At 42.4% G+C, this 26,990-nt stretch overlaps 1 protein-coding gene across 3 annotated transcripts in view; it reads left to right on the top strand.

Moving 5' to 3' along the window:
• Window positions 1-26,990, top strand: part of Cow (Proteoglycan Cow) — a 177,781-nt gene that overhangs the window by 140,292 nt on the left and 10,499 nt on the right. For all 3 annotated transcript variants that reach the window (XM_031989244.2, XM_031989242.2, XM_031989243.2), the window contains exons 5-6: window positions 2,559-2,704; window positions 7,944-8,098. In XM_031989244.2, the coding sequence (XP_031845104.1) occupies window positions 2,559-2,704; window positions 7,944-8,098 (301 nt within the window). The remainder of the gene's footprint in view (window positions 1-2,558; window positions 2,705-7,943; window positions 8,099-26,990) is intronic.

Here is a 26,990-nt window from a genome sequence, read left to right as displayed (position 1 = left end):
CTAATGAATTATTAACGATGTTACCTACATCGAGCAAACTTGTAAGAATCGTAGGATAAAAGGTTAACCTTTGCACTCGAGAACTTTCCACTAGAAATATTCAACGTTTCCCGGTAAGATATAGACGACGTTTGAAATCAACCGATGAGAAAACATACATAAATCAAGAAACAAAGCCATTTTATTCCAATATTTCACATATCGATGCATTATAATATTATTTATGACCTTATAATTTTACTGTATCAAATCAAATGGTGACCAACAGTCGCCTCTCGAGTGCGAAAGGTCAAGTGTTTCAGGTTTGCTCGTGAAATTTATGAATTCGAGGGGAAGGAATCGATCGACCGGTTGATCGTTGCGTTACAGTTTGTTCCGCACGCGGCGGGCGCGACGCGTAGTTGGTTTCGCAGCGCGTACGTACGCGGATACGTCGGTCGGTGGAGGGACGGCGGACACAGCGGCGCGTTTTATCAGCCGTCGAAATTGCTCGACAGAATAATCGAATCGGAGCGCGAATTAATTCACTTCCGGGCGCCGAGATTACGTAGCCAATCGACTCCGATGGTATCGACACTGCCAACCGATTAATTGATAGTTAATAATTCGAGCGGGTCGGTTCGTTTCGGCCGGATGTTACGGGGCTCCCGTGAAATTACGAATGAACCCATCAATCGCGGCCTCGGGAAAAAGAGGGATGTCCATGCATCGATCCTTCTCGCCTGCGAAGGGAAAAAAATCATTTTTCGAGGCTCCGTTGTGACGGATGACCGGCGCAATTGGAAGGAACGGGTGATTTATTAGGAGCGACAGTCGTTTGAGATTAGCTTTGGTTATTTCAGTGTACAGTGAAGTTCTTATTCATTCGCATATCCTCATAATTTCGTGCTCTGCACTCAAATATTTTCACAATTTCATACTCTGCACTCAGATATTTTCACAATTTCACACTCTGCACTCAGATATTTTCACAATTTCACATTCTGCACTTAAACTTTCGCATAATTCCACGCTCTACACTCAGATATCCTCATAATTTCACACTCTACACTCAAATATTCTCACAATTTCACATTCTGTACTCAGATATCCTCATAATTTCACACTCTACACTCAGATATTTTCACAATTTCACACTGTACACTCAGATATCCTCACAATTTCACATTCTGTAATCAGATATCCTCACAGTTTCATACTCAGCACTCAGATATCCTCACAATTTCACATTCTGCACTCAGATATTCCCACAATTTCACATTCTGCACTCAAATATCCTCCCAATTTCGCATTCTGCACTCACATATTCCCACAATTTCATACTTTACACTCAAATATCCTCATAATTTCACATTCTGCACATAGATATTCCCACAGCTTCTCATCCCGCACTCAAATATCCCCCAATTTCACACTGTACGCTCAGATACCCTGACAATTTCGCATTCGGCACGCGACAGAAACGAGCCCCGTCGTTTTTCCATGAAAATCGATTCTCGTTACTCCGTTGCCCCTTCGGCCATTATCATTCTCCCCGTCGCGACGTAATCACCGTGCACCCCCGCGCCAAGGACACGGGCGTGAGCGCCCTCGTTAGCGGATCCTTAACGCGAGAATTTAACTTGTGCGCGGCTGCGGTATAATGTTATAAAATTATAATTAACAAGGCAGCGCGGGCCGCGTTATAATAGTGTTTAAGTTCGCGGGACACGTTCACCGTTGCACCGTTGTTGCGCTCGCCGGCTCGCCGGCTCGTCGGCAATTGCCGCGTTACGTCGTTTTAACGGTTATGAAGCGGCATAAAATTTCGGAGATTCCGAAATTTTTCACCGGCGAGCCGCGCTGAATATTTAGAAACCGGACGGCCAAACGGCCGTTTTCTGAATGAAACTCGAAAGTACGAGTGATGCAAAATGAATGCTTTAAACAGAAATTGTAAAGTATAGAGCCAAACGTATGGTTGTATTTTATTCACGTCACGGGGATATGAAGTTTTTCGATGACAATGGATACTTTGCGTTTCCAGCTTGAATTTATCTGCAGAAAATTGTTATTTTTGAATGAACGTCGTTTTGTATAGCAGACTACTTAGCAACGCATTGGTAACCCTCGATTTTTTATGAAATGATATTCTTTGGGAAAGATGTTGCAATTTTGAAGTGATTTTATTTCGAGTCGATGGCACCGATATCTTGAGACAATTGTAGAACTGTAGGAATGTTTAACCAGTTAACTGTGTTTGACGTCATGGAGAAGTTACAGGATTTTGTGACGAGAATACTCGTCATGGTAAAAAGTAGGCCATTGGCTATTTAAATTGTAATTTCTGTGAAAAGCCAATGGTCGGAAAAGCCAAATTACTTTTTATTTAAAATCCTGCAACTTCTCCATGACGAGTATACTCGTCAAACACAGTTAACTGGTTAAATCAAATTGAGTCATCTCTTCCATTGCAATAATTGAATAAAAACGACTCAGTTATCTTGCACCTAATTTATAGCACTAACTTAGAATGTCTCCTAGTCGATAATTTCGAATTTTCGACATTTTTGTTGCAGGTGTGAGGAGTGTCCCGTGGTGAAGCCGACGTTCCTCTGTGGCAGCGATAATCGCACGTACAGCTCGCCGTGCAGGCTGAATTATCACAATTGCATTCATCATACCTCGGTGCGCATCGCTTGTAAAGGTTTCTGTCCGTGCAAAGGTAAATCCGATCTATAAAACAGTAAAACAGAAATAACTGGAAACGAGCGAGCCCGTAATCATCTCCGCCGTTCGCAAATAAGAAATAATTCACTTGTTAACCGTCCTGTTTCAAACACGCTCCAAACAATGAAACATAAAGAACTCGTAGCATTATCGTTCGTATATAATTACAGGGAATCAGTGGAAGTCGTTGGACGGAACGAATAACCCCGATGACGATTATATTTAACAGTAGAAGCACCGGATTAGTTAAATTGACTGGTTTCGGTCTTCTTGTTTCACGGTTATTGATATATTTAAAACAATATTGAAAAGTTCCATGTCAATACTGTAATGAATATCTAAAGAAGCCGAATATAATCTATTGTTACAATCGTGAGTCTGTTTATTTCACGGTTATTGATATCTCGAAAGCATTGAATATTCAAAGCAATCTTGAAAATAACTAGTTTCACTTGAAATCTATAATGAATATTTGAAAAAACCGAAAATAATCTATTGTTGCAGTCTTCAGTTTATTTATCTCACGATTATTAGTATCTTAAAGACATTCAATATTGAAAACAATGTTAAAAATAAATAGTTTCACTTGAAATCTATAATGAATATCTAAAGAAACCAAAAATAATCTATTGCTACAATCTTCAGTTCGATTGTTTCACGATTATCGGTATCTTAAAAACATTCAATATTGAAAACAATATTAAAAATCAATACTTTCACTCAAACACTACAATAACAACCCAAAGGAACCGAGAACAATCAATTACCACAATTTCCTATCGATTACACGCCGCTCCCATGAAACGCTCGGCAGATCCAGCGTTGAAAACCCGCGTCGCGGTGGATCGAAGCCGACGCGATAAAATTCGATCGCGCTATAAATCGCCCCGCGGAAGCGTGAAATCGGGGATCCGCTAATGAGAAAGTTTTCGACAAACTCGATAAATTACCGGCGGCCGTGTCCGCGGTGCGCTTCGGCGGGGCCGTGAGAAAAAAGGAGGAGGAAGATACCGGAAAGAAATATTGATAAGCTTTCGTTCGATTCGTTTCTTCGGGGCACGAAGAACATGGATATAGGCCAGCCAGGCAAACTTGATTTATTATCGGGGAAGCCGGTTTGATTTATCACCGACAGCTTTTGAGACCCGAATTAATGGCTCGCTGCGAGTCTCCTTCGTATCCCGATTCGCGTGAAACCATCGGCGCCGAAACAAACGGCTCCCCTGGAATTCCGTTTCCCTCGGTCCGCGCGTTTTTCGCGTCCTTTCGGCGGATCGATCTTTCTTTCGATGGTGTTGCCAACTTCGTTCCATTCACTGCTGGTCTTTGTGCTCGGATTCGAGGAAAGGTAGCCTCGGTTTCTACGCTCGAGGACCGTTACAAATATTATCGCTGGAATAGTTGGTCGATTTAACGCGTTAAGCGCCGTGTCGGTCACCGGTAACGTGTAATTCTTTGTTTCGCTTTGATTTTTCATTAACCCTTTGCACTCCAGAAGTTTCTCGTTAGAGATACTCAACATTTTTTAACGAAATCTGATAAACCGACTTAACGAGAAATCGCACGTAAATTGAAGAAAGAGGCTGTTTTATTTTAACATTTTACATGTCGATGTACAAAATTTAATATTAAATGTCAAGCTCTATAATCTTGCTGTGTCAGATCAATTGGCGACCGAGGCGCCTACAGAGTGCAAATTTAGTTCTTCCAACTAAATTCCACAGTTGACTGGTTAATGAAATTGATTTAGTGATATACGAAGTGAATTGTAAATCAATTTTTAAAAAAGATTTTCTTAAGTCTTTGAAGGTGAAAGTTGATTTAACTGCTCGGTTTTTCTGTCAATAATATTTCGATGTTAATTTGTATTCGAGAATTAATCGTGAACGAGTATTTTCACTTTCTATGTATAACACAGTTATAAGCAGAAGCAGATAATCGTAATAGATACAGCTACTTAAAGCTTCAGCGGAGACAGGATATACTTAGTATCGGATTCTCCTTTGAAATAAACAGTTCCGTAGAGTTCGCTCGCAGTTCGAAGAGCTCTGCTATCTCGCAAGATAAACAGTAGATGGTGAAGAAATATACTTAATCGGACACAGCGTACGTACAGTTGTTGAACGAGTAGTATAGAAGTATATTCAGTCGGGCAGCTGCAGAGCGGCAGAGTACATTGAATTAATCAACACATTAATCAATTCAATTCATTAGCATTGAACGAAGAATACATTAATCATTCGTTATTCGCAAAGTAACAGTCGGATTAACTTGATTCATTGTATTGAATAACTTCCACTCGCTATTGTCTACCACACATTCTAACCAGAGGCGCATTAACGCTAACTGTACCGACACTTTTCCTGCCTTAACCTGTCAAATAACTGCAATTTGAATGAAATTTCGTATTTTTCTAAGTACTATCGTAATTAGGAAAATTGCGTAGCTAAGTGTCTTGGTTAAGTCTTGGTTAGTTTGACACGTTGCCACGGTGGTCACCGATCACCGGAGCTTCGAAGTTGCCGAAGAACAATCACAATAAAACACTTGATTTTAAGTAAGAATAATTAGTAACACAAGTAGCTAGACCTACCGTGATACTAACTCTTTGCACTCTGTAGCCTCCAATATCGCACCGGTTATAACATCGAATATTTTAACGAATCAAAGAAACTACCCTAGAACTATTCGATTTTCCACACATCCGAATTTTACTGAGAAGGAAAACAAAATATCCAAGGAATATAGCATTTCTCGTTTTCACTGGGGATGCCATAAAAATTAGTCGCAGTTGCCGATAGATTACAAAATCATCTTGAATCAACGAGACCACGAGAAACATTACGCGTCACAAGATCAAAGGAAAACAATCGAATGCTCGCGCGATTCGAGGTTTAACGACACGACGGCGCGCAGCTTCGATGATTTTATCTATGGAGGACGAACGCGGCCGGGAGACGGCGGAACCCGGCGCTCCCGAACACCGGCATTATTGTTCTAACAGGCAATTATGAATATTCATGGTGGGTGTGCTTGTCCCACGGTGCGGAGCGAGGCCAGACGCGAACGCGGGCCCATTGTTAAACAGACTACACGTGCCCGCGTATGAATAAACTAACGAATGAATTTCACGGGCTGACTCGGGGAACGTACGGCCGCGGAATTCACGGAAGACGGCGTGTAACGTCTCGATGGAGGATCGGCAAAGAATTGCTCGCGGTGCTCGAATTATCGTTCGACGTTCGCTTCGTTGGATGTTGATGTAATTTATCGAGGAATCAACGCGCGTTTGGTTAGGACGCTGCGGTAGACAATAGCGAGCGGAAGTTGTTCGATGGGATCGATCAATTTCATCTGACTGGAACTTTGTGGATGACGAATAATTAACTCTAAGCGTACTAAATGATTGGGTTGTGTATATAATTTTAATATCAGTTACTGTATCGTCTGATTACTCGGTGTCTCAATTGTTGCTTTTCCTTTCGCTTGTTTTCACTGCAAAGTATTTGTTATCTAGCTAGTTTATTTTTCAGTTATTTGACTGCGGAAGTTGTTCGATGGAATCAATCAACTTCGTCTGATTATTGCTTTGCGAATGAATAATTAATACTAAGCGTACTGAATGACTGGATTTAAAGTTCTAGGTCTTTTTTCGTATATATAATTTTAATATCAGTTACTACATTGATTACTCGGTGTCTCAATTGTTGCTTTTCCTTTCGCTTCTTTTCACTGCAAAATATTTATTATCTAGCTGGTTTGTTTTTATTTCAGTCATTTGCCTGGTTAAGGCAGGAAAAGTGTCGGTACAGTTATTAACGCGCGTTTGGTTAGAATGTTGCGGTAGACAATAGCGAGCGGAAGTTGTTCGATGGAATCAGTCAATTTCATTTCTTTCAAATTGCTTATCTGTTTAAAATACATTACACAACAATATGATATAAGTTTTCATATGCATAGCAATACAAGTTACGCAGCGCGTTAAGTTCCGTCAAGATAACGACGGCTCGGCGACTCATTAACCGCGAGCGAACGAGCCGCGGCGGTAAATTAACGTTCGTCCCGACGATTGATTTTTCAGTGGCGACGATAAAACTCGATCGTCGACGTTTACACGAGCCTCGCGGTGAATATTTTACGCGGCGCGTATCCGCGTTATATTAATCGTCGCGTCGTTTAACCCGTCGGTTCGTCCGGCGCTCGTTAAAAAATAATAAAAGGATAATCACGGGCGGGCCGGCGACGTTCCGGCGCGCGGGGGCCGCGCCGACGATTTTCGAATGTTTATAATGCCGGTTAATGCGCTCGATCGGCCGGCGTTGAGCGAGACCGACGGGGACCGGCGGATTTCCATTTTACACGCGGCAAAAATCAACGCCGCTTTCGTGTTTAACTTGTTCTACGGGGAACGAATCACGTCCGCGTTTATTTTTAGTCCTGTCACGTTGCCCGCCGCTCTGTTCGTTGTCGGGAATAGAAAAGTAATGGAGACCGGGGACGAAATTTTCCGCGGAATTTATACTTCGGCCTCGATCCGATCGAGTAACGAACGGACGCGAATAACCCGCGGTATTCCGTCACGCGACGCAAACGATTCTTCGGAAATGTTCGACCGGTTAACTGTGTTTGACGAGTATACGCGTCATCGTGAGGCTGGGAGTGATACTAATTCCTTCGGCGATGAATTCTTGATTTTCTCACGTAAACATGTGATTCTTTGTTTCTTTTAGATTACTCTGTTGCTGTTAGATTACTTCGAAATGTATCATTCTATACGGAATGATTAACGAACAGAATAAGTGTAGATATCAGCGTAAGTGGCAGTAAGAAGACTGCCAAATTTCTAAATTCATTTCCAGAGCAAGTGGTTAAGATATACTTTATGTGCATTCGTCCTTCGACGAGTACACGCTCCATTTTATTTATTTATCGCGCGCAAAACGAGACATTTTTTAAACCAAGTTCCACAGTTAACTGGTCGACACTTTTATAATGAATTACAATAAAGTGTCTCTGTTGAACGCAATTGGGAAAGGAATCATAGGGCAAGGGTTATCAAGAGTTTCGGTGAATAATCGAAATGCATAATTCGATATTCCATTTTTCCCCATCGGGCGATGACGTACGGTGCGGATATTGAAGCTAGTCGAGATATTTATTCAAATTTCATTCGAACGAACGCGCCCGATTGATTCCGCGCGACCGTTAATTAAAAGTCGCGCTGGATGTTGCAGGGGCGGACCTCCGCGCGCACAACAAGAAGATGCAGCTGCAGCGGCAGAAGTCCCTGGGCAAGATGTCGAGGAACCGCGACATCACGCTCACGCCGCGCGACTTCAACTACGCCAATCACCATTACCAGTACCTGAAGTACACGAAGCGCGCCAAGGTGAGTGCGATCTTATCCGGGAACTGTTTAACTTTGTCGCCGCGATCGTCTTCGGGTTCCCCGGAATTGCGAATTCTCGCGGAGACCGGCTGTTTTCTCGTGGAAACGGTGCCGCATTCGATTTTCTCGCGAGGAAAGTGAATGTGGTACTTAGTGTCCTTAATATTGAAGACTTAATCCTTTCTCTGAGTCGTTTCTGTAAGTTAGTTACTGCTTATTCGTAGGATACAATGAAATTTCGAATTTCGCTAATTAATTTGAAGGTTCAGATATTCGCTTCTTGAAACTCTAACGTTGAATGATATCCAGTTCGGAGGACCCTTTGACCTATAGTAGGTCAGTACAGTGGCTTTCAAAGTGTTACATAGAATATTAACCACTCGGATGTTTCTTACTAGAAATATTTAACATTTCTTTACGAGAAGATGTTCTTTGAGACTAATTCGATGAGAAATCACCAGAGGTGTCAGAATTTTTGAAAATTAATATTGTAGGAGAATTTTATTTGAAATGGTATAATTATTTCATAGCTCAGAATAGGACAATCTATATATCAAACAATGTATGTACTATTTATACGCTTAGATGCTATAATCTCGCACACTTTCTAGAACATTCTTTCAATACCATGCTTTAACTTCATATTTGGAATATTGTAGATCCATAAGAAATTAATATTATTAACATTAAAGTCAATATAGAGGAAATCAAATTAGTCTAGAATATTCCAATGCTTTGAACATTCATTCAAAACTCACACACAGTCGCGTCATTCATCTATTGCATTCAGCACTCATCAATATATCTATTCTCGCACTCAAATACATTCATTTCCAGAGTATTCATACCATAATATCTAAAAATGAATGTACTTCATATCGTAACGTAACTAGAAGTTCAGTAAATTGATGTTTATTTTGCAATGAAGTTATTAATACTTAAAACGTGTTCATATTATTATGTCTATTAAAAGGTAACGAGGCGCGGAATATTGCTAGACGTGGCGCGAAAATTTGTAAAAATTAATGTTCATACCATAATGTCTAGAAATGAGTAAACTTCGTATCGTAACGTAACAGTAGAAATTCAGTGATGTTTATTTTGTAATAAAGTTTAATTACTTAAAACGTGTCTATATTATTGTGTCTATTAAAAGATAAATATATGTGGAAAAGTTTTTCACTGGAAATATTGAACATTTTCCAACGACACATAGACGACATCGTCCAAAACCAACTTAACGATTCACAGATAAATTAAGCAACAAAGCTACTATTTAAATACTTCACACAGCAGTACAAAGTTTAATTCGAAATACCAAACATTCAACATCATAGTTTCCCCGCATCAAACCAAATGGTGACTGAGAGTCACTTGTCCGAGTGCAAAGGGTTAATATCGAAAATGAAAAGATGAAAAGAAACGAGAATCGACCAATCGAGGCGGCACTCCTCGGTCTGACCATCGACTGGTGAAACGGGCCATACCCGGTTGGGATAAAACCGCGACAGGCCATGGGGAAACAGGATACAGGGCAGCGCGAGTCAGCAATTTCGGATTCTGCTGAATCCAGTCCCAGGAAAACGGCTGGAGCCCTTCGATGCCCGTCGTTCCCACGCCCATGATCGGGATTTTCGGGCTCGTTCCGTTGCTGGAGCTTCTGGTTACAGTTGAATGTAAATTTAGCGGCGAGTGGAACCGGGGCTGCTCTTGAGCATCGATGATTTATAAATGTATCGATGGTCTCTCGGAACATGTTTTTCAATACTCAGACGCGTCACGAGTTTAACCAGTTAACTGTGTTTGACGAATATATACGTCGTTGTAAAGCTTGACGTGATACTGATTCTTTCATGAATTCTTTATTTTTTCACGTGAACATGTAATTCTTTGTTTCGCTTTGACCTTTCATTAACCCCTTAACCTATAATAACGAGTTAGACTCGTGGTGAAGATTTTCAATACGATTCAATAAATATATGTATTACTCAGTTCATTCGAAATCAAAGTGAATATTATTCGTCTGTAATCAACTATTATAGTTAACACGTTAAGCGCCATGGTTAAATTAATTAGTTGCAATATCGCTGAGAAATTTAGGAGACATCGAGTAAGGTACATGTTAGGAGTAATTGTTTATTAGGTGACATACGTGACGTAATTCCTATCGTATGCTTGACAATCTTGATTTTCTGTGGATAGAGAAATGATAATTATGAAAATGATCCAAGTGAATTAAAAGAAAATTATTTCGTATGAGAAAGGAAGAAAATTTCGTAAAAGAAAGATTTCATATGAGAAAGAAAGAAAATTTCATAAAAGAAAATTATTTCGTATGAGAAAGAAAGAGAATTTCATAAAAGAAAATTATTTCGTATGAGAAAGAAAGAAAATTTCGTAAAAGAAAATTATTTCGTACGAGAAAGAAAGAAAATTTCGTAAAATAAAGATATTTCGTATTCGATTATTTGAAACTACATTGAAACATAAACACAAGAGACAAATATGTCCACTTTCATAATTACCAGCAGAAACATGAATGTTTAAAGTGACACATGACACGAGTGGACACGGTGTATATTCAATTGCTCGTTTGTCCAATTGAATCGCCCTGATGAACCTGTAGCTTGAATAATAAAGGATGTTTAATCAAGCGAGGTTTCCATTAAAAGATATCATCGATGAAGTAGTAAAAGCACTTGTAAAGTCAGCCAGATTTTTTTAAAGATTCAGACGAGTTTCCCTCTAATATTCAGTGGTGTAACCGAGTATTAAGTCAGACGTCCGACTAAAAACATCCAAAACGCTGTTCGCGAAGAAACTGTTCCACATTCTCAGCGGCCGATGGCTCGGTAATACAAAAGTGTTATTCCTGTACCGACTCGGTGACATTTAAACACCGAGCGAGTGGTATAGGAACGTATTATGTCAGACAACGTCCTAGTCTAACCGTACTAAATCGATCCGCTGCATATCGATACGTGCCTTCTTATTTCACGTATCAATTATTCACCCACGAAACAGCACATTTTATTCAACATCGTTACGTAATAGGTTTATCGATATTATTGCATAATTATGCAATTATCAATGTCGAGACTATTTATTTCGTGAAAACTTGCGTCATTAAAACCAAGGCTTATTCGTCGAATGTAGAAACCCTTTCTATCTTTCAGTTCTTCCGATTCTAAATTCAATATTTACAAATATCCGTCACTCGTTATAACAAAATATAATTAACGACGTATTCGAGTCTAACCTCGTTTCTGTTGCTCGTAGAAATAAATTCAGTACTCAAAAACATTCATTACATCTGCATACAAATATAGAAAGAGAATATTTTAATAAATATTTGTACTACACGCTTCGCAATAATACAAGTAATACAAATCAAATCCTGCTCAGTCTTCGTGCAACTTCACTCGCATTCGGAATATTGTACATTTAGCACGAACATCGACATATCAAGATCGATACTACAGAAAAATCAATTCGGTCTAGAATCTAGAATATAGCAATGCCTTAAAAATTTATTCAAAACGCACGTTCGTTGTTGTACATCCGTTCGCGCGGTGAAGCATTGAAAAATATCTCATAGAATTTTAATAGGCAACAATTATTATACGCGCGAACGGGGAACACGTATCGCGAGCGTGTCCGTGAACAATGCCAGTCATAAACTGCAATCAACGACGGTAAAGCCAAGACCGACGAGGCGTGTCCAGACGCGACGTCGAAAACCCGTCAAGATTTATAAATTGTTGATTCGATCGTCGGCCCGGCGCGGAGGTGCGCCGTGAATATTTCACCGTTGCCCGGTTTTAAACGGCGCCATTGCTATTCGTATTAGGGGTGCTATGAATTATTTAAGTTGGAATCACGGATTCGCGAGATGAACAGCATACTGTCAGGCTAAATTGCAAAATAAATCTGAGCCGACGCGAGGGAGCGCGCGCGCGCCGGCGGGGGGTTGAATCGCTTTCCATTTAACCGTTCGCGGTCTCCGCCGCGAACCGGTCCTCGTTATCGTATTTCATCCCTCGGAATTCTGTAAATTCTCTGCTCCGCGTAAGATTTCATCGCCAGCTGTACACCGAACGCTGGAACGTTATGCTCGCCGACTAACCGTCGAGCACGGGAGAATTTTCTGGGACGTTTCTTACGGGGTTTTAGGTTTAGTGGAACTTCTGATGGGTTTTCCTGGAGTTTCTACGGATCTTTCGATCATTCTTTTCGTTTATTTGGTGAACGATGGGATTATGTTTTTGCACTTTCTTGCGTTGGTTTATTTGGCTGACGATAGAACGTGTGCTTGACCCTTTGCTTTCGGAGACACTTTTCTGAGATATGGAGGAATTCATTGCTCGATAGTTGCAGTTTTAAATTTCAAAATAAAAATTTAGAAGCTCATCACTGAATTTCTTTGAGATTATCGAGTCGCAATTAAACGATTATTCGCAAACATTTCTATATTATATATATTTCTACTTATATATTATTAGACGAAGATTCTTCGAAATATACGAAACCTTCAGCACATTAAGCTAAATAACACAGCAATTGCTTAATTAACAGAAAAAAAGGAAACTACATGCTGATCTCTTGTTTGACTAATTCAATAATTTCTTCGCGACATAGTTCACCAAATACAACTTCCTCTCGCCAGTTTTTCGATATTTTGTGAAACTAGGTCGACGAGAAATCACGCGTACATTGAGGAAAGCTATTTTCTTCGAATATTTCTCAAAACGATGCATTATAGGAAATATAATATTAAACATCAAATTTTATAGTTTTACTGTATCAAATCAAGTGGTGAGAGTCACTTCTCGAGTGCAAAGGGTTAATATTGTATTTTTTCCATTTTCTGTACTCTGCTCTATGAAATCCTGCGTCATTTGACGTGTTAATCTCTCGCATACCCTACGATAACTCGGTACGGTTCATCTTCGGTATATCCTCTCGCATTCGAATTCCACAGCAACAGTCATCAAGGACGAGCGAAACGAAGTTCGCGATTCCCGTGACAGAGCAGCTCGCCCTTAATATCCCCGAAATGATGGGAGTTAAAGAAAATTACGTAGCGTCGAGTCCGAAGTTTCAGGGGCCCTTAATCCTAGCGGCTCATAATCCCTGAATCTTAGATTCCGGGGAATCCCCTTGGGCCGGCGAGTTTTACGGTCGCCGGTTGTAGAATCATGGATCCCGGGCTTCCGGAACTCATCGCGGAATTCTGGGGCCGTGGAACTTCCAAGCAGGCGATTCGCAGTCGACCCGCCTCGAGGATCCTCGATCGAGTGTCAAGTAAAAATTGTCTCCGGAATCATATCGCCCCGTGGATCGAAACTCGCGGCCGGAGTAGAACGGACTCGAGCGAAATTATTGATTCCAAGTTCCTCGAATCTTCCGGGGGCAACTTCGGAGCTTCGTTATTCGACGGTCCGATAACACTGGAGCCTGCCGAGTGTTCCAACGAGACCGATGCTCGCCGGGAACTTCGACGAGCCGCGAACCGGGGGCGGAATCAATTCGATTTGAATAGTTACGCTGAAATTTTTGTGGATCTTCGGGAAGTTGTCTCGGAAGTTGGTTATCCAACGGAAAAACTGGGGAATCGAGTGCCGCGAGAGGGAGCGGCGACCGAAAATTCCCCCGGGATTACAGAAGTTAATCAGTTCCAGATGATCCGGTTGATAGTTCGCCGCGCTCGTTCGCGCTGCGAGATCCATGAAATCTTAAGCGGTGGATGTTCCTTAATCCCAGAAGTTGCAGGGTGCATTAGGAATTCTATCGAGATTACGCGGGCTGATGATTTTTTAATCGAGCCGCGCACGGCAGTGGACAATGTCGTGACGATTGCGCATTTTTCAACGTCAGGTGCACGCCAAGTTCGGATGGACAGTAATTGAACCCTTTGAGGAGTGTTTTGTTCGAATGTTTCACGTGTCGAGGCGTTGCGCAAAGGTCAACGTTAACCCATTTCCATTGTAAGCGCGTGTATGCGCGCCACCGTTGGGTAATTTGTATGTCACAAAGAAATTGCCGTGTGGCTATGTAGGTTTTTACCTTTTTATACGTTCCGGACTATTTTTATTCTGATGCAATTGAAACATTTGTGGTGAGGATTGATTCTCCAGTTTTCGTGTGGTGCAAATGGGTTAACCGTTGGCACTCCAGATGGTTTCATAACGTGGCAGACTCCTAGCAATTTTTATGGTAGTCATACATATTATAATATAGTACATTATTATCCACTTTCTAAGTGAAGACCACTTCGTAGAGCAGCGACTACTTAGCAGCACATTGCTAGCCTTCAATTTTCGTTACGAATACTCGAATTTTAACCCTTAGCACTTCAGGTTGTTTTGTAATCTATCAGCAACTGCAACTAATTTTTATAGTATTCCTAGCAAAAATTTCTTAGACCTTTAATTCCCTTCTCAGTACAAACTTTGTATATCCGAAAGATCTAATAATCTTAAGGTAGTCTTCTCAAAATTCATTAAAATATTTGATACAACTGGTGCAATATTAAAGCCTACAGAGTTCAAAGAAAAAAAAAAATTGAGAGTCATTGGAATGTTACCTTTAAATGGTACAATTGTACTACAAATAAGTATAGAAATAATTGTTAAAGGTAGAGGTTGCAATAAAATAACCTTGCTAAGGGTTAAATATCAGAATTTGTAGTTTCGCATCGAATCGAAGAGTGACTGAGAGAAACCTTGCGAGTGCAAAAGGTGAAAAGTTCGATGCGGAGTCGAGGATGGTTATTTCCGTGTCACCCGGTGTGCACGCGGATATCGCAACGCGGCAGTTCGAAACGTTGGCGTTTCGTTAATCGAGCTCGAAAGTCTGTTCGTCCCTGACATGACGACTCAGCCGGGATGCCCGTGCACTGCGGGCCTTCTATAGGCTCTGTGACCTTGTAATTTAAGGTTGAAGGTGGGCTGCGCCGCACAGCCGCTCGATAAAACACCGGCAGTGATAGAAGTCTCGCGGGCTGAGGCGTAGCGTGGCGTTCCGGCAACCTTGGCGACGATATTTCGAGTTGTGCAGCGATCCGAGCACATAATCGCACATTCTACCTTAATAAGCGACGTGTTACAATTGCACTCGTATAACGTACTTGGCTGGAATTCATTCCGACGAGAGCCGCAAATTGTACATTCAGGATTTCGAAACGTTTTAATCGTGTAACATTTGAATCTCGCGGTGTTTATTTCTATTGGTGATTTATGTTAACGAATACACTTATGGTTTCGTTTGAAATAGACTTCAAAGATTCTAAGAATCGGGTAGATAGATTTCAAAAATTCCAAAAATCGGTCAAATCAACTTCAAAGGTTCCAACAGTCGATCAAATCAACTTCAAAGGTTCCAAAAGTCGGTCAAATCAACTTCAAACCTTCCAAAAGTCGGTCAAATCAACTTGAAAATTTCCAAAGATCGGTGAAATCAACTTGAAAAATTCCAAAATCAGTCACTTCAACTTCTAAGATTCCAAAAGTCGGTCAAATCAACTTCAAAGCTTCCAAAAGTCGGTCAAATCAACTTCAAAGATCCTCAAAGTCGGTCAAATCAACTTGAAAAATTTTAAACTCAGTCAAATCAACTTAAAAGCTTCCAAAACTCCATAAAATCAACCTGAAAAATTCCAAAGATCGGTCACATCGAGTTGAAAGTCTTAGAAAATCGGTTAGACCAATACGAATTTCAATTCGAATCGAACCGTACTCCGGCAAGGAGTCTCGAAAAAACGGTCCTCCTCACCCCTAAAGAAAACACGGAGCCACGGGAACCGCGCAGATCGATTCAGGATCCTCGCGAGATCGTTCCGCCTTTCCTTCCATCGATATTGTTTACGGATTGTCCGGAGCATTGTCGTCCGAGACACCCTTTCATCCCTCGTCCAAACATCTAGCTCGCGCTTTCAATCCCGAAACACAATAAACTCGTCCGCCCTCTTCTCCGTTCGGTGAACTTGATACGCAGCCGTTTGTCCCCGATCCGGGGAGGGTGAATAAAAACAAATTATTGAACCGCCCTCTCCCCGACTTCGATCTCTCCTTCGTATTTACACCATTTTCGACTTTATACGCGTCCGGTCCGAGACGCGGGGAACTAGTCACCGTTTTACGAGCCTCCGAGATATTATCTTGGACTCGAAATCGTAAACGATTTTATCGGCGTGTCAGTAGTTGTTATTCTTGGATAGAATTGGCCTGGTTATTGAAAGAAGATGCGCGTGAGAATATTTGTGTGATTTTCCGCGTCGACGTTCGAGTGACGCTGTTCCTCGCTTGAGGAATAATAGAAACTTGAACATTGACCCTTTGCACTCCGTAGCCTCTCGCCAATTGATTTGACACAGGAAAATTATAGAGTTTGACATTTAATATTAGACTTTGTACGATGCATCGACGTGTAGAATATTAAAATAAAACAACCTCTTTCTTTCATTTACGCGCGGTTTCTCGTTAAGTCAGTTTGAAAGAGTGTCGTTGGTATTTGATTAACACTAGGTTTATTGATGCTCGTTTATTTAGATTGTGGAAACTGGAGATTTGATAGTTCCGTAAACCTAGTGTTAAGAAATGTTGAGTATTTCTAATGAGAAATTTCTGGAGTGCAAAGGGTTAAAACGTTCAGTGATAATTAAAAGGTTCGCATGACAACGAAAAGAAGTATTGACGAGCGTAGAATTCGATAATTCGCGAGACGCAAAGGAGGGAACTCCTTTCGAGTCGTTATCGTCGGAAAGAGGCCCGGAACCGGTCAGGTGTGTTTGTTTTAGGGAAGAGCAGGGTTTAATCGTGCAAAAGGTCGCGTTCCAGGGACCGCCCGCTTCGCGCAGGCCTGTGCAAACATCCAGCCGGCGTGTTCACCCTTCGGGAACCGTTGACAAGGGAACCAGGCCCTCCCGTTCCCGGTTGGAATTGAAATATCGTCGATAAATCGCGGGATCCTTGGACCGTGCGCGTTACACGCTGGATTATAATAATCCTATATATGTGTCCCACATACGACGAGTTGTGTAATTTTCTATGGCACGTTGCTGGACGATTATCACAAAGCTATCGTTTAATTAGTTAACATTTCTTTAATCTTTTATTTTCCTCCTTAGTACAAAATTCGGATGTGTGGAAAATCGAATAATTTTAGGGTAGTTTCTTTAAGATTCATTATGCCAAATAAGCGCCAAACTCTTGGAGTTTCAAGTGCTCAGCATCTCGAACCTTCGAAGTTTCAATTGCTCAAAGTCTCAAACTTCCAAAGTTTCAAACTTTCACAATCCCATACTACCAAAGTCTCAAATTTCCAGAATCCCATACTTCCAAAATCTCAAATCCCTAGAACACCAAACTTTCGGAGTTTCAAGTGCTCAACGTCTCGGACCTCCAAAGTTTCAAACTTTCACAACCCCATACTTCCAAAATCTCAAATCCCTAGAACACCAAACTCTCAGAGTTCCAAGCGCTCAAAATCTCAAACCTCCAACCTCGAAATTCCCAGACTCGCATTTTCAAATTCCCCCATATCCAAAGCTCCAGTCTCTCCAATCAACTTCTCTTAACTCCAAACTGCCCGAGTTCCCCTCGGAATCCCCAGTCTCAAACGCCTCAAACTCAAAGAGCCCCGTCGTCTCTCTTCCCTCGAACTCTGAAACACTCTCGATCCCCTGACACCTTCGGTAGGAACAATGTTAATTGCTAAAATACAATTATAATATGCAACGCGACTGACGTCGAATAAAATTGTCTAATAACGCAAGTAACTCGACAACAGTGTAATCTAAGAACCACGACGCTAAACAATGAACAATTATTCCTATTGATAAATAGGATAATCCAAGTGATCCAGAAATAAATCTCTGCTACGAAAGAATCAGTATCGCATAAAACGCTCAAAATTCCCATGACGCTTAACACATTAAAAACTGAATTGTGATGACAATTTTCACTGAGGTCAACTTCTATCACTATACATAGAAAAACTCAGATATCATATGGTGTAATATATTTTAAATAGATAATCAATTCAAACTGACGTCGAATAAAATTGTCTAATAACGCAAGTAACTCGACAACAGTGTAATCTAAGAACCACGACGCTAAACAATGAATAATCATGCTCATTGATAAATAGAATCCGTTCTCCCCCCGTCTCGCAGCGATCATTCCGATCGCGCAGGCGAATCGTGAACGGTGACGCGGCTAATTGCCAACAAAGCGTACAAACAATTGGAACCACGTGGCTGCGGTTCGCGTCGCCGCTGTAAAACCGTCGTTGAATTATTCAACACGCCTCCCTTTGATCGATGACGATCGATCGCGCCCACACGCGCTCGCCCGCTGCCCCCGTTTAATGGGTTTCTTTGTCGCAGCGGGATAATCATTCCGCGGGAGGAGCCCTTCCGCGGAAAAGAGAATTCGACCGTCCGCCCCCCTCCGCGCGACCCTCGGCCAGCCTGCAACAAGGGCGCGGCCGTGCTCGCGAGCTACTTTCGAAAATTGATCGGTGGTAATTGGTCCGACCGGTTCAATTAGAAATTAACACACGATGGATCTCGACGCATTATGCACCGTGCGACGCGTAAGTTCCGTCGTTTCTCGTGCAATTCCCGCGAGATGTTACTGTTATAGTGATCCCGGAGCCCCAAGTTTATAGTGGGGCTACTATTGTTATAGATATTGAAAAGGTGGATCTTCGGTGAAAAGAGAATTAGGAAACAATATGGACAACGCGTATAAATACAACTTAATACCACGAAGGCCAACACGCGACTCGCTATCACGCACAAAAATGTTCTTCGCGCTGTCTCGCTGTTCTTCGCTCTGTCTCTTTCACCCTTGCACCCTTCTCGCTCGCATCTTTCGTCCATTAGTCTTGAATATTGCAGTTTACTAGAATATATTTACACCTAATTCTCGATTACCGAAGGTCCACCTTTTCAATATCTGTAATAATGGTAACCGCTATAATATTCCTATCGGAATTCTCTATATTCCCGGCGAAATCGCACTCGACGATCAACGGCGCTATCCATTTATCGAAGCCACGTAATTCCGTCGGAGCACGCTCGGCGTTCGACTGGTTCCCCGATATTTTCATTATTTCCCGAAACAGACGTCGACGTTCCGCGGAGGCGGCGGGGTCGCGCCGTAAAATTCCGTATAGATTCGTCGCCGGGATCCGGCGTGTCTGTTTAAAATTCATTCCCGGACGCCGGTGATTCCCGCGAACTCTCTCGGAAGCTCCCGCGCCGCGCGGAAAGTTTCGGGGTTGTTTGGCCGTTTTGTCGCGGAGATTCGAGCACCGGGAACTCGCGCGGGGATCTTGAACGGAACAAAAGCGCGACTCGAGATGCTTTCAGCTTTACGGAATAACAAATCACGTCTCGCAGCGGCCGCGGAGGGGGAGGGATCTTTCGGGGTTCCGTCGGGAACCGTTCGGATACGGATAAATAAATAACGTCACGCATGGAGGGAATCGAGATCGCGGAAGTGTCGCGACAGGGAAATTTCTAGCGTTGGAAATGTTTCTTGGGAGACGTTCGTCGGTCGAGTTCGATTAAGCGTCATGGGAATCTTGTGCGTTTTGTATAATACTGATTCTTTCGTGGCAGAGATTCGTCTCTGGATCACTTGGATTATCCTATTTATCAACCCTTTGCACTCCAAAAATTTGTCGCTAGAAATATTCAATTTATTTCTATCAGATATAGATGACATTTTTTTTATTCGACGTCAGTTGCGTTGCATGTCACAATCGTATTTTAGGAATTAACGCTGTTTCTACTGAAATCGAAGGTTTAACCCTTTGCACTCGAGAGGTGACTCTCAGTCACCACTTGATTTGACGCAGCAAAACTATACAGTTGAATATTTAGTATTTGAAATTAGAATTTGTACTACTGTGTGAAATATTTGAATAGAATAGCTTTGCTGCTTAATGTATCTGTGAATTATCGTTCAATTAGTTTCGAACCATGTCGACTGTATCTTGTCGGAGAATGTTGAATATTTCCTCTGCAAAAACTTCCGAGTGCAAAGGGTTAACATAACGCATTGCGTATCGGAAACGAGAAATCTCGTTTACTTGTTTAATATTTTGCGTGTATGGCATAGTAAGAGTAGGTAGTAAAAATAATAATGTTTATTAAATAATCAAAGATCGACGTGTTACGTCTAAAAAAACACATAGTTCCTGTTTATCTTTATTAGGTATCAGGTTCAACGTGAAACTTATAGGAATCGATATCGAAATTCGGCGTCGGAATATCCCCGTTCGAAAGGGGATTGTTCGGACGAGAATTTATGCGATTTACGGCCCTAGGCTGCGGGAAAGAGGGAAAAGGATTAAAGGGGGCGGGCTCAGACGGTCGGATAAAACGTTGGCGGAGTCTGGCACGGCCGGTTCGGTAATCAGCGGTCGGCTGGAATCTGGGAATCGATCGGCCGCGGATTTCCTTTGGGGGATCCTTAATTAATTTCCGGGCCGGCCTGCCGGCGGATTCCTTTTTTTAGCCGAGGGCAACGTTGATCTCGATGATCCGCACCGAGGATCGCGGATCCAGATCTCAGAACTAATTCTCAATCGCATGAAATCTGAAATTTCATTATCGAGAGAACTTGTCATTCGTGTGTTAGCAGTGAATGCGGAAGGTCGTGTGACGGGATCGTGCGTGAAGTTTCGGGATACGATAGTTCTTCCGATTCGATAAATTTCTTAGACCTTCAATTCCCTTCTCAGTACAAACTTTGTATATCTGGAAGATCTAATGATCTTAAGGTAGTCTTCTCAAAATTCGTTGAAATATTTGATACAACTGGTGCAATATTGGAGCCTACAGAGTTCAAAGAAAAAAAAATTTGAGAGTCATTGGAATGTTACCTTTAAATGGTACAATTGTACTACAAATAAATATAGAAATAATTGTTAAAGGTAGAGGTTGCAATAAAGTAACTCTGCTAAGGGTTAAATAGATTTTATAGAGTTCAAAGGGTTAACCCTTCGTCCGAAGTGCTCTTGGTTTCTCACTTTGAGGTTCACGTCGACATTAGTTCATTCAATTCCTTAATATGACGCTCTATTTATTCAAGAATATTTGAGAGTCATTGGAATGTTACCTTTAACCTCTTAGGCACGACGCCACTGTAGTGGCTCCGTCGCTACCAATATATCATGGATCATACCCAATCGTATTACTAACTATTAAAGTAAATTGTTAAACTACGTGTATCGTATCTTTCAAAAAAATTATAATTTAATCGTGAAAAACTTCATTCCAATGTACTCGCGTAGAGAGCATTGTCCGCACAGAGAAACAGCCGCGCGCAAAATTCAGCCTTGCCTAAGAGGTTAACAATCGATGGCAGAACGAATGCTCGGGTTAGAGTTCGGCGTCGGGCCGAGTATTTAGCAGGAATTCAATTTTGGGAATAATGCGGATCACTGTCGGCGAAGTTGCGTTATTAAGGTAACCTGTGGAACGTCACGACGAAGTCTGAGTCTCCTCTTTTGTAATACTGGGACGCGCAGTATTGAGCGATGGGAATATTATAATTGGGTTAAAGTTCGCCACATGGAAACTTTCTAACCAAGAGCATTCATTAATAGTTCCCGGAACTTCCGGGCGGACTAAACATCCAATCAAATTCCCATTAAATCGCCCATTTAAATATACATATATATACTTTCATTTAGAATACAGAAAAATCCTCGCGCGAGCTTCTCTTTATCCTCATTTTCCCATTTTCCATGGGAATCGTGATAAAATCTGAACACGATCCTTGGAGGAACTCTCCGTCCCCGAGTCTTACTCGACGTCCATACGTCAACGTCCCCGGAGAGTCGATCGTTAAATAATAATCTGGTCACTCGTCTCGCGAGCCTCGGTCCCAGAGCACGGGCGTCCGGGAGCGAAAACAGAAAACGGGAGGAACAAGAAGAAAGCCTGGCGTCCTCAAAGAATACTCGTGCCATTCGCGAGTTAAACAGAACTTTTAACGAGTCGCCCGCCCCTTGCCCTTCCGCCCGTCGTCCGTCTCTCTCGCTGCTCTACAGGGTGTGCCGGGTTTCGAACATTTATTATTTCAATGATTATTCAATGGAAAATTCAACGAAATTGAAGAGGGAATGTTTCTGGAGATACTGACTTTTTACGAGGAACGTAAAGCTACGATCCCATTTACAAAGAAACAAGCGTTCGAAGCGAACTATCTAGCATCGCGAGATAACCTATCGGAGGAACGCGACACAACAGTACTGTATGCGAGAGATTAAGGTGTGAACGAGGAATGTTTATAACCAAGCGACAGTGGTGTAGGGCACGCGAAAGATTAGGGTGCAAATGAAAAGTGTGAAATGACCGAGCGATAGGGACCGAGTGACAGCTTGAGAGATCGAGGTACGAATGAAGAGTGTTTTGGGATCGAATGTTAGACTGTGTGAGTGAGAGGGTGAGCGCAAGAGGAAGATAGAGTAATTGGGAATGAAATAAGACGCGCGAAGGCAGCGAGGAAGGCAGTCGGAGACAAGCGTTGGAGGGGTCAAGAGTATTAACCCTTTGCGCTCGATAGTTTTTAGCTAGAAACATTCAATATTAGATAATATAATAATATTATATAGTATTATTAAGAAGGAAAGTTATTTTATTTCAATATTCCATATATCGATGCACACAAAGCTTAATATTATATGTAAGACTTGATAACTTTGCAAATCGAATCAAGTGGTGACTGAGTCACCTCTCGAGTGCAAAGGGTTAAAAGTGTATTAAAACCTCTCCTACACAGTACACTGAAAATCCTAGAATCCTCGAGTATCAAGTTTTCCCGACCCACCCTGTACGCGTTTTCCTTTTCCTCCGTCAAGCCCCGCGCGAAATGAAGTTCACAGCTGCGCGGGGGGTGGCAGCGTGTAGGGGCCGGACCGTTTTTAAAAGGACAATACGCCGGGCGGGAGCGAGACGGAGGAAACACGATGGATCCGGGTGGCTAAGACAAAAGGCGAATGCCGTTGAATAATCGGGAATAGGGTGGCCGACAGGGTGGGGGCGGGTGGGGGACACGCCGGAACGAAACGGCCGATGAAATGTTCATTGAATCGACTACTCTATTCAAATGACAGCGGCGAGAGCGCCGGAAGAGTTATCGGACAAAAGCTTTTGTCGGTGAATGCCTTTTAAATTCGGAATCCGTCACTTTGTCGCTCTTAAATTCCTTTCCTCCCCTCCCCGCCGGACCCTTGCCCTCTCTCTCGCTCTCGTCCCGGCGAATTTTTCTAAGCTTCCCGCTTCCGCAGTGCGCCTCCGCGCTCACCTTTCGCAGTTTCGATGGCTGCAGCGAGCGTTCGATCGCGATTGGCTGGCTTGGATCTGCTAGTCGAGGGAGAATCTATAGGGTGGCTCGCCGAGGAAACGATCACGAGATACAGGGTTGTTACAGGCGTGTCGAATAATTTAGTTGCAACTGGATTTTCTTGGATGTTTTGGACTTTAACCCCTTGCGCTCCGAGCAATTTCTGATACGGCCTCTAGACCACTGGAATTCGACACTTTCCTATGAGACGTGGATGACATTATTTCGAAGGAATTAATGAGAAAACTGAAGTAAGAAACAAAGCTATTATAGAAGTTTTGCGTGTTGATGCATTATAGGAAATTCAATATTGTATATAATACTTTGTAATTTCGTTGTATCGAATCAAATGGTGACTGAGTCACCTCTCGAGTATTAAAATTAGAATTATTTATTTATTAGAATTAGGGGAAGCAGAAGAATTAGTCAGATAACCTTGGAAAGCTAGAATTATGAGCGGAGGCAAGTAGTACAGGCGATTCATAGGTCAGACGAGTCGAACAAATTAGACTAAATCATCGATGTAAATTGCGAGCTACTTTCTACCATCGAAACTACCAATTGTAACTCAGCGAGCCAGTAATATATATCAATATTAACCCTTACGAAGTAGTAGACGCCGGTCTATAGTCAGACAAGTAGTAAAAATACGTTTTCCTCAGCCGAATACTCCAACTCATCCATTAATCGTTCATTATCGTTACTTACCATTGCACATACACAATCAGCTATTTTTTCCTACACGCAAAGACTCTACAGCTCACAACTCGACGAATGCGAAAGCACAGGGTCCGACAACACTCGAAGAAAGCCTGCTCCAATATTTTCTAATTTCGCTCTACATCCTCCTCGAATTCCAAACACGATTCCACGCCGGCGATCCATTGCGCGGCGTGTTCCGCGCGGAAAACACCGGCCGAACCAACGAAAACAATAAGTCGCGCGGAGAAGATTGAAGATAAACAGCCACGGGAGTGGATGGAAGGTGGAAAAACGGCCGGCAAACAGAAGAAACGAGGAGAAACGAGGAGAAACGGACCGAGAGGGAGGCAAAGGGCGGCGGGGAGTTTAAATCGAGGAGCAGTTCGGGGCGAAATTAATCCCGGCCGGCTTTTTAAATTATTCCCCGCCGCGCTGGTAATTAATACTTATCCTGCCACCGGTTTTTCATTACACCGAGCCCATCGACGGGAAAAGAAAAGCTCGAAACTGCGTGGAAAACGGGGGAGAGGAGCCGAAAGCTAACAGAGGTCTCGCAGTATCGACTTTCTTTAACTCATTCGAGACGGCGATTTTTTTCGAACACCCACGAGCGAAATTCTCTCACGGAGTTTTCCAATGAAGTTTTCCAACGCTAGAACTACCGAGCATTTAATACGATTGATATGTGATTTCTATAAAAATTGTAACAGTAGATTATTTTCAGTTTCTTGAGACATTCATCATAGTACTCAAATGAAGCTATTTATTTTAAAAATCATTTCGGATATTCAATGCTTTTAAGGTATTAACCCTTTGAACTCTATATTACCAGTAATATTAAACTCTATATTAACTCTATGCACTCCAATATCGCACCAGTAATATTAAATATCTCAATGAATTTTAAGAGAACTACCTTTAGATTATCAGATCTTCCAAATATGGAAAGTTTTTGCTGAGAAGGGAATTAAAGGTCTAAATGTTATAACATTTTTAGTAGGACTACTATCAAAATTGGTAGGAGTTGCTGACATCACAAAACTGTGGAGTGCTAATAACTGCGAAACAAAAATCGAAATCAGTCATTTCAACTGGTACGGTAGTTCCAGTACTAACGAATCCCCACTCCGAGGCGAATCCAGCGCAGCCTAGCGGGTCATTCTCGACCCGACAGGCATCGGGAGGCTCGGATCAGATGATCCCGACCCTCCGAGTGGTTCAGACATTATTTCCGAGGGAAAACAATAATAGCCGAGTTACGATTCCAGTGGATGCCGGCCTCGACGCGGGGAGTCATGTGATCCCAGGGTCCTTTACGATGACGGCGAACAGCATCTTCCGAAGAAGCCAGGAGTAAGGCTGTTATTGGTCGAGCCGAACTCGCCCCTTCCCCGTTCGCCCGTCGCTTCCCTTTCGCCGTGGCCGTAGTCGATGGCTCGTATTTTCGTGGAGACCAGACGCGAGAGGCGTCCCCGTCATCGATCCGTCGTAGAGACGTCGCCAGACGATGGGGAGCCGTAATATCGTTACGGTCGGCTGGTACCCGTAACTTGGCGACGCACACGAGACGCGGCTAAGACGGATCGCTCGGCTCCCCGGATTTTAATCCCTCGCCCGCCCCGCTCGCCGCCCGTTGTCCCGCGCTGGCAACGACGGACGGAATACTTTCCGGCGGCCCTTAAACTCCGTGGTACAGTTCCGAGTCGAGGGCGAGCGTAATCCCGTAATTGGAATTTAGTATGGAGGAGTCGGATGTGTTTGTTTTATGAAAGGGAGGGGATCGCGGATTGGCAACCGGGGAGCCGGGAGATGCGTCCGGCCAGCAGGAGCGGAGAGGATCAGTGGAATTCGTTTGTTTCGCTCATGGTGGATTTTACCACTGACGGAGACGGTTAAGGGAACTCGGGGCGTGATCGATTTGAAACATCAGATATTTGAGCGTTCGCCGGAAATTGCTCTAATGCTCGAAAACTCATTTTTCCAGGTCTTAGAAATAAAGTCAAGTCAATACATAAGAGATTTCAGCATTTGAGTACCCTCGAAAGCGACTCAAAAGCACGCAAACTCTTAAATTTACGTGCTGAAACGAAAGCAGTTACAGTTTTCGCGATTAAGTATTCGTAGGGCTCCAAAAAATTGCTCAAAAGCTCGCAAGCTCTTAGATCTACATGCTCAAACTAAAAAAGCTCCAATTTATATATCTCTAGGGACTTAAGATCTCGCAAAAATGGCTCAAAAGCTTAGATCTACATGCTCAAACTAAAAAGCTCCAATTTTTATCTCTGTGGGATATAAATTTCTCCCAAAAATGGCTCAAAAGCTCTAAATCTCTAACTTCGCGAGGCTCATACTAAAAAATCTTAAATTTCAACTCTCTAGGAAAGTAAGCCTTCCGAAAAATGGCTCAAAAGATCTAACACCGTGAGGCTCAAACTAAAAAAGCTCGAAATGTAACTCTCTACTAAGTTAAGCTCTTCCCAAAAATGGCTCAAAAGCTCTAAATCTCTAACTTTTCGAGGCTCAAACTAAAAAAGCTCGAAATTTATCTCTCTGGGAAGTTAGACTCTTCCAAAAATGGCTCAAAAGCTCTAGAGCTGTAACTTCGAGAGGCTCAAACTAAAAAATCTTAAATTTCAACTCTCTAGGAAAGTAAACCTTTTCCGAAAATGGCTCAAAAGCTCTTCAACTCTTACATCTACGTGCTCAAACTAAAAAAGCTCTGGGTTTTCGAGTTTTCGTATCATTTACCGCCTGAAAAATGGCTCAAAAGCTCGGAATCTCTAGATTTTGTGCTCAAAAGCTCTCAAGGTCACGGCTCTGCGCTC

This window comes from Nomia melanderi, chromosome 9, assembly GCF_051020985.1.
Source record: "Nomia melanderi isolate GNS246 chromosome 9, iyNomMela1, whole genome shotgun sequence".
Lineage (NCBI taxonomy): Eukaryota > Metazoa > Arthropoda > Insecta > Hymenoptera > Halictidae > Nomia > Nomia melanderi.
The sequence above is the reverse complement of the archived record's forward strand: the minus strand, read 5'-3'. Positions and strand labels throughout refer to the sequence as shown.